Genomic DNA, 9250 nt, shown 5'->3' on the forward strand with positions numbered 1-9250 from the left:
GTGTTCGCTACACTTAGGTTTAAAAAAAAGACACTCTTCTGGGGTCTACGGCTTTATAGTCTAAAACTGAATCTGCCAAAATATTAAACGTAGAGGGAGCAGAAAAACCGATACTTACGCCGCCGTCAGAGAGATGCTAGTTTTTTTTCAATTGTCTAGCTGCTCTCTCTCCTTCCTTGCGCGGCTTCCCTTATCCCCTCTTCACTTTTCCACTTCATAAACACTTTGTGTACGGCCAAAGTCTTTCGTTTAAGTGTGTATAAGAATTACTGATGCTAAATCTAGAACTAAAGGAAGTGGGGAGATAAAGGTAGATCACGTGTGACATCTGAGTCGTGTCCTTGCGTGAGCGCGAACACACATTAATCTTATCTCTCGACTAACTGTACTATTACGTTTCTCCCAGAAACAGGTGCTACATCGCTCCACGTGTTTTTAAGAGTGCCCTGACGATTTCCATACCTATTATAAATGTCCTGATAGATGAAGTGAAGGGTTACTTTTTCGTTTAACAGGAAATTCTTTCGAAAATTTACTTCATTCTTTTCTCCATCTTTAAATAAATGATGCAAATAAATGCCATAAATTGTACTAACGTAACATTAATATCATGCATCAGATAATTGTTATTTCGTTTAATGCCGAAGTAAATAATTGGTGAAATTTGTTGTTAAGCAGTTTTGCCATGTCAATTGTAGTGATAAGCAATAAATTATAGACTTGTATATAACAGTCTCTGCCGACAATATCGCGAAGGAATTTATAGCGCATTATATTATAGCGGCCAATGTGTATGTCAAACTCAACCCATTATATTAGTGCGATATACCTTTAATCCATAGTTTGATTACTTGGATAATGCACACTACAGTAATGCAAATCTACAGGTTGGAAAAGAAAGTCACTTAACCTTCCCCGCTACAAAATATAAAATGTACTCAAAATTTATTCTTTTCATGTTAGGAAACCAAGGGGGAAAAAGATTGATGCGTGTTACACGAGCAACTGCTATCTCGATGGCGGCCAAACTGAATGCGACTTTTGAAACTGGAAATGGACTGATCGTGTGACGCATCATTTAGGGACAGAATTTTCTCAAGGAATTGATTGCTGCAGTGTTTTTATCGAGCGATCTCGAACGGTTAGAGTTATGAACGTTACATGATAACCCCCCATGCTACAAAATATAGAATGTACTCAAAATTAATTCTTTCATGTCAGGAAACACATTAGATCAAAGGGGAAAAAAGATTGATGCGTGTTGCACGCGCAACTGCCAGGCGGCCAAATGCTGTATACCAGAAACATTTATAAGTATTATATTCTCAAATTTTATATAAATAAATTGATTGCTTCTTTATTTTTCCTGTTTATTTATGAATTAGAATATTTTCTTACAGTAAATTTTTTAATGGGTTCAACAAATATTATCTTATTACACTTGAAACACACAACAAATTGTTTTATGTCTGAGTATTAAACCTTTTTTAATATCATTTATTACAGCTAATAAAATGATTTGAACGCACAGTACCTCTTTCATTTTGATGGCGGATTGGTAAGCTAGAGCATATTCCAGTAAAGATAAAAATATCAGAACGATGCAGAATATAAACCAAATATCCAGAGCTTTCAAATAATCGACAGGAGGCACAAAACTTCTGGACTGCACCAAATGAGTGACTAAAGTCAGGATTGAAGTCACACCCAAAGTAACGCGTGCGGGTGCAGCGTGAACATCGATCCAAAATGAGAGCCATGACAGCATGACCACTAATGTACTAGGGATGTAGACATTCATCAGGTTACCGGTTAGACGTCGCTTAAATTTAAATTCGGCAATTAATAGAGTGTGGTTACCTGAAATAATTATAAAGACGTATATTACTAGCAAAGGTTGTATATTACGTGATTAGTTTGTCGAGAAGAAGATATTCAAGTAACACGTACCGGTCAGCCATTGTTCAGTCACCTTCTTTGCTTTAATTTCATCCATTTCGTATGTTAATAAATTCATATGTCTGACGTGTATGCTCTTACCGAGATTTTTGTAAGGACTATTTTCTTCTCCCATCCATTTCAACTGAATTTCTTTATCTGAATGTCTACCTAAAATATAAATATAAATTTATATAAAAACATAGAACCTTAGGTAGTGACTAATCAATTTATTTTCTGAGAATAAAGTTCGATGAAACTAATCACGTGTAAGAAATGTGTTATTTATAAATTATAAAATTGCCTAATTGCATAACTTTTTAAACTGGTTTGTACAGATGAAGTGAAATAAATATTTGTGTTTCAATATTTCCTTGCGAAGCCAGTAAAGATATGCAACTTGTCACTGGATTTTTGTTTATTTTTATACTTGGAATCAATAAATAAAAATTTTTCGGAAATTCGAAATTAGTGAAATTTTTAATTTTTTCTATAGGTTCAAAAGTATTAAATACAGTAGAGAGTCGTTAATCGGAACAACATATCTTTATTATTTCGAAAATAATAATGAATTACTTACCTAGAGCAAGTTTAAATTGACAAATCTGAATATCAATTGGATAATCATGCCAGTTTCATTGGGCAGTCAACTAAAAAATTCATTCTGAAAATGAAAATATTATAGCTTTAATACGAAATTTTATAATTAAAATTGTTAACTTTTGTATTTTATGACATGTCTGATATGACGTTTATCTAATAAATAGGCTCAATGAATTGTCTTGTGTGTGATACGTTAAGATATCTATTGGTTAATGAATCCCTCAAATGCCCTTCGTTGGCTACAAATAACCACCACCTAGCCCAAGTTTTGAATAAAAATGTTATTGTTTAATTACACATAAGAGAGTATTATTGTTTACTATAGCTAGCAGGATTTGCATGATTCATGTAGAATACTGTAACAACAGTTTTAATTACAAAGGACTTATTTTTTAAAATATTCCTTTCATCCCTGATAAATAACAGTACAGATTCTACTTTTAATTCTTTTTTCAAATCGGAATATTGTTCTAAAAAATTGAGTCGAGTGTGAAAGACGAGAAGTCACTTAAATACAATAAATGAATTTTTTTTAAATATCTTGCGCTAAAACGAGGATGCATCTTACATGTCTTAAAATACTATAATTAACATTTTGTATATATTTCTATATTTTAAATACCTGATACCCCCAAATAGCGATTCGTCTGGAAGAACTTTTACAGAAGTAATTCTCGAAGAGTCATAAAATTTTTCAACCATTTTGGTATTAAGAAATACAAATTTTGGTTTCCACAGATTTTTCTCTAACTTACTAGGAAACATCACAGAATCTTTGGCAACAAACTTCTTCAAATTCAATCTCGGATCCTTCCATGCTGCAATAATTGCCAACAACAGACGGAAATCCTGAAAAAAGTTATAAATATATTAATTACTTTAAGTGTCATTTCTCATTGTTAAAGTAAGAGGTTTGAAAAGCTTGAAAATTATTGAAGAAAGTGTACAAATGTACTTTATTTATTTTCGTATTGTGTACCTGGACCAGCATAACAGATCTTACTATACTGGTGTAGTTTCTGATTAACAAAGAGCGAGGAAGTCTTAGTGAAGAAGTAAAACAAAATAGGTTTATTTTCACCTTTATAAGCGAAGGTCGAAGTAGACAATATAAAACCAAAAATAAATAAAACATTAAGGACGTGGAGTTAAAAAGAAATTAAAAGTTGTTAATAATATTTGGAAATGTACTGTCCATTAGATATCAGTAGTAGTGATTTGATACACACTTTGGGTTATGATTACTGTATATTTGATATACTGTATTTTGTTTTTACCATAGGATTTCGTGTAAAGATCTGATGAACTCTAGGGTATATTTTTAAGTAATATTAATCCCGCTTTTATGTCTCCCATACAATTTGGAGTATATTTTTTTAAGATATATGATTCCGTTTTAATTTTCTTATTCGAATATATTTAATTATTTTTCTTCGAATTTATTTAATTTTTCTATTTTCAAGAACGTTACAAATATCACAAGTAGATAATTTTTATCCAATTAACGTGTTTGTATTCTACAGTTTAAGAAAAACGATTAATTGCTAGTTTTTAAAAAATATGAATTGGTTGGTGTTTTATATAAAATTACTTTAAAAAAAAGAGAGAATTAGTTTTTATATTAATGCTGCAATCATGGAAATGTATGGTTTCGAGATTACTTACGCAGACTGTTAAAAATTATTCTGTTTCTCCTCATTTGTACAAAATCTCTGGATGCTTGTATTGCTGCGACAATTAATTTTTCATTCGATATTCCCGTTATCTTGCGTTATTTTAAAATCAATGAAATTTGGAAGGAAGAAGGAAAACATGATGTTTATAATTGTTGATGAGAATCAGAGAATTAGTGATGTACGTAACAGATTATACAATTCGTTTAAACAATGCTGCAAAAAAGAAAGAAATGTATATAGGAAAAAAACAAAAACTTTTTTAATGTTCAGGGATTAAACAAGGATTCGAAGTAGACAATATAAAACCAAAAATAAATAAAACATTAAGGACGTGGAGTTAAAAAGAATTACAGTGTAATAATATTTGAAATGTACAGTACTTGTGTCATTGTGAGACCTTCACAATCTGGAAAAACCACATTGGTAAGAAAAATTATTTGCCACAAAAGTTATGAAAATAGACTTAAGAAGTTTGTGTGGTGTTACTCTGTATACCTTCTTACAAGAAAAGAATATTACATTTATGTATGGTTTAGCAGACTCTGTGCAAGAATGGGATTTAATTGAATATTTGATTCAGGAACTGTCTGTGAAAACTGCATCTTTGTTTATGATCGAATCTCATCACTGTAATGTAAGTGTAATTTTAATAATGCAAAATTTGTTTCCCATAAATAAGATTATGAGAGATATAAATTTAAATACTCATTATTTGATTTTATTTAAAAGTAATCGTGATGAGAGTCAGGTGAACTGTTTGGGTCGTCAAGCTTTTGCAGAAAAATTTAATTTTTTCATGGATGCATATAAAAAACGACACAAGAAAGGAATTTGATTATTTTTTATTGGATTTTCGTCTTAAAACGGATAAGAAATTTTCTGTGAGAGATTCATGTTTTCCTGATAAACAAGGTATTTTTTGGATATATTTACTGATAAAATGAAAAATGTAAAGAAAAATTATAACATGTTAGCACTTTTGGCAAAGACTACACAGTCACAGAGATGAGCAATACTGAAAGAAGCTTCTGATCAAATCAATTTTTATGTGAAATATGTGATAATTTGTTAAGAGGAAACATATCGGCTGACGTTCATAAATTAAGAAAATATGAAAATTTTATTTGGAAATTGAGTGGGAAACATATTCCTTAAATACAAAAAAGTAGATTTCAGTAAATTAATGTGGCTTTCCTCTTCTGTTGGATACGTTATTGTCTATAGCAGGAGGGTTAATTGATAAGGTAATAGGAAAACGAATCTAATGGCAAAGCAGACGGCTTTAGTTTTTCTCAAATTATTGATAAGTTATCAAAAGGCTGAAATAAGAATTGGTTCTAATATCGAAGAATTACTCAACAGTACTAATTTTCCCGATGGTGGTAAATTCAAGTTATTAAGTAAATTAAGTTGAAGATATGAGAGAACTGTTTATGCTCGTAAAGAACCTGTTAGAATATCTGTTGTATCCAACAAAATTGAAAAAACAGAATTTCAGCCTGAAGGAAAAGCTGTTTATGATGGATTTATTAAACAAATAATTTTATCCATACCTCAGTTATATCAAAAATTTTGTTTGAAAATTTTTTCTAAAAAAAAAAAAAATTAGAAAACTCTTTTCTTTAGAAAATTTATGAAACTTTTTATTCTTTAGGAAAAAAAACCTTTTCTTCAATGCTTTCTTCAGATTTCCAAACAAAAAATATTCGATAATTCTATATATTGAAATAATAATAAGTTAAATACATTATTACGTATTTAAAAAAATAATTTTTTTATATAAGAAATATTATATTATTATTATGAACCCGCTGATCAGCATCATTCTTTATCTTCGTAAGCTAATTATGAACCACGTAAGAAATTGTAATGTCTTATGGTGTTTTTTTCCGTTTCAGTTAGTTTTTAGAATTTATTCCAGAGAGAAAAATAATTCTTTATCATATGGTGAGATTCAAAGTAAAAGCTTGATGATGGTTTCTCAAAGTTAACTCCTATTTAGAAAAAAATTTCATTTTTTTAGAAAATATTTTTCATTTAATTTACTTTTTATAGCATAATTTTTCCAATTGGAAAAATTATGCTATTAGGAAAATTTCATTTTTTAATAATGTTTTCTTATATACTAATTTAGAATTCTGAGGATGATTGAAGTCTATATTTTTTTAAAACTATCTCAGCATACAACTTATTAATCAAGTCTTTATCTAAAATAATAACAATTCTATTGAGCGAAAATTCAATGTAGAATTGTTTAATGATAATTAACATGTATTCTATGTATTGAAAGTGGGATTAGAGGGAGAATAGGATTTAACAGGAAAAAGATTGTGCAAAGTGCAATTATAATACTCCTAATTTCCAAAAGAAAGTGATGATAAACACAATGCAGCCCTCATGAATTTATTCTTTCCATTTAGATGCACAATAATCTTTAGGGATTTGTGAATGGATTCCTGATTTACCGATGAAATTAGTCCTGGATGGTTTATCGGAAGATGAATCACAATGCGTTAGATATTTGATAATTATATTAATAAAAAAAGATTGGCGTTAGATCTTTAGGCAGCTAGATCTTTAAAGTATCCTGAAAAATGGTTTAACGGGTAGAGCATGAATGGATATTACCAGTTAGTGTTCTGAGTTTATATTTTGTTTTCGAAACATATATGACTATTATCTGAAACTCCCTAAATTTAATAAGGTATTTAATAAATTGGAAAAATACAGAGCATTCACAAAGATACAACCTTTGGTCGTTGCCGCTTTTTCTTTTCGTTCTGCTTTTTATTCTTGCTATTTTTAGTTTATTTTTTTTTGTAAAGTATTATTGTCTATATCGGGCAAAACACCAGAGGACGTTTTACCAGTTTTTACATGTGTGTTGCAGAGGCAGTAGCCGATTTTAAGCTTAAGCGGCGCCGTCTCGTAAGTTGTGTAATTTTTCGTGGACTAGCTGATGGTGTGCAACTTACAAAGTTTATCTTATCTTGTGTGAATGCTCCTGTTTTTTTTACCTATTTCGTTACATGTTAGATAACTATCGGCCACGATTTTTTTTGCCTATTTTTTAGATATACAGAATAGATATAACAAATTTAATTCCTAGTCTTTTTAAAAAAGAAGTAAACTATATCAAATTTAAAGTTTTAATCTGTTAACTTAGAACAGCTACTTAACCTACATATCTTGCTGATATGTAGGTTAAGTCATTTTTTTTCCTCTCATGTACAGTTTTTCCTGCGTAGCCTACGAGTGCTTAGAAGAAAATGTATTCGGTCAATTTATGACCTACAAGGTATTAGTTAGGTCTAATTTTGTACCCTAGAAAATACAGTGTTTAGATGTTTTTTTAGATTGCTTCCAGCAGTTCAGTGTATTTGGAACCTCGATTTTTAGCTATAATATTTGGTATAAATATAGAAGGGATCTTTTAAAAGATTTTTTACTGACATATAGAGAAAAAAGCAATTGCTGAATTGTCCTCGTCGTTCTGCCGGCCCATGTCTTCTTACGTTAGTGTATGTAGCCCACACATCACATTAAGTAAATCGTTTAATGAACACACCGTTTTGTCACAATGTTCAGGATATATTATTTTGTCTCTTACTGCTTAATCCGTTTCTCAATAACAATTCGAAAGAACACAGATTCTATCTTATTTCATAGAATTATTTTACATCTCACTGACTAGTTATCAAATTTTTAAATTCTTTGCTGTCTATTTTTAACTGAAAATTTAAAAGTGGGACTTATAATTTTTTAACCAATAATGAATATTTCAAGTGTATACAACTGCTCTTGTATAATATTACAATTCTAAAACTTACTTAATTCATAGTGTTTGTAATAAAACGTATCCTTGCCTAAAAATTTCATAAAATGTAAGTTGTCAGTAAATATTTTTTAGAAATTGTACTAAAGCTTTGTTATTCAGAGAGATTGTAACTTCTATTAAAAGATATCCTCAATATAGATTTTTTTTCGTGTATAGATATATCAAACACTATGGTTGGAAAAAATTTGATTCTACTTCCGTGATTATTTGCAACGTGTTAATGATTTTGAGAGAAAATATTAAAAAGATATTTCAAGAGAGTACCAAAGTGTAAGAAAATTAAAAAATACTATAATTACTCATGGTATAAAATATAAAACTATTACCCCAAGTGCTATCGGCCATCCACTAAACTGATGCAACATCTAATAGTATACATTTTAGTAAAAAAAGATGTCACGAAATTAAGATATATATTTTTTAAAATATAGAAGAACTGTTAGCGAATTTTTTCAGCTAAAGATCTAGTTTGTTTATAAACAATCTCGTAAATGCTAAATTTAACGAGTGAAATCATTTATTAAGTCCGACCCCACTCAATTAAATAGTGATCACTACGAACCCCCTCTATTCTCCCCACCTCTCAAAGCTTCAAGCAGCAAAAGCATCCCAATAGAATACGAAACATTCTGTCACATACAGGTTAGCTTACGCCGGCGAATTTCGTCTCTTTAATCATTCCTCTCATGTCTGAGATATTAATTGAAACCCATTAATACAAGTATATCCATAGATGTCCACGGAATGTTTTACGTTATTTTCTTGTTACCAATTTTGGGCCTCCCGACGGACGTGCTCTCTCCACATACCTTGGAATTTCGAAGACAGTCCATGACCCCAGATCAAATGTGCTCATCTAACGATACCAATATTTTCTGGTGTCTTACTGTAATATGGCAGCGCGGTCATACGTCGGGCGCCCATCTGCGTGCACTTTGAAGATGTATATCAAATAAGCATCTTGTCTATTTTACTATAGTAATTCTACTTATAAATAAAGTCAAATTCGCTTATTTTGTGATTAGGCTAGAACAAGAGTGTTTCTAAAAGAGAATTGAAAAATGTCGTTAACTTAACCAACCAAGATTTTCCTTTATTATGCGAAACCCACGTCCGAGATATCACTACACAATTCCTTCTATTTCCATACTCTGGCTCGAATTCCGGCAGTTACTACAGAATGGTTAAGTAGCGT

General features: G+C 30.4%; 1 protein-coding gene across 1 annotated transcript; it reads right to left on the minus strand.

Moving 5' to 3' along the window:
* Positions 1 to 1534: 1534 nt before the first annotated feature.
* LOC136969986 (glycine receptor subunit alpha-4-like) lies at positions 1535 to 8888 on the minus strand (the record flags this gene model as incomplete). The annotated part of the gene is made up of 4 exons (XM_067264341.1): positions 8865 to 8888; positions 3171 to 3390; positions 1951 to 2109; positions 1535 to 1860 (listed from the first exon to the last, which is right to left on the minus strand). Coding segments are annotated over exons 1-4 (729 nt in total), but the record flags the coding sequence as incomplete, so codon positions are not given.
* Between the last annotated feature and the right edge of the window lie 362 nt (positions 8889 to 9250).

Source organism: Centruroides vittatus, unplaced genomic scaffold, assembly GCF_030686945.1.
Source record: "Centruroides vittatus isolate TY-2023 unplaced genomic scaffold, ASM3068694v2 contig_1853, whole genome shotgun sequence".
Taxonomy (NCBI): Eukaryota; Metazoa; Arthropoda; class Arachnida; order Scorpiones; family Buthidae; genus Centruroides; species Centruroides vittatus.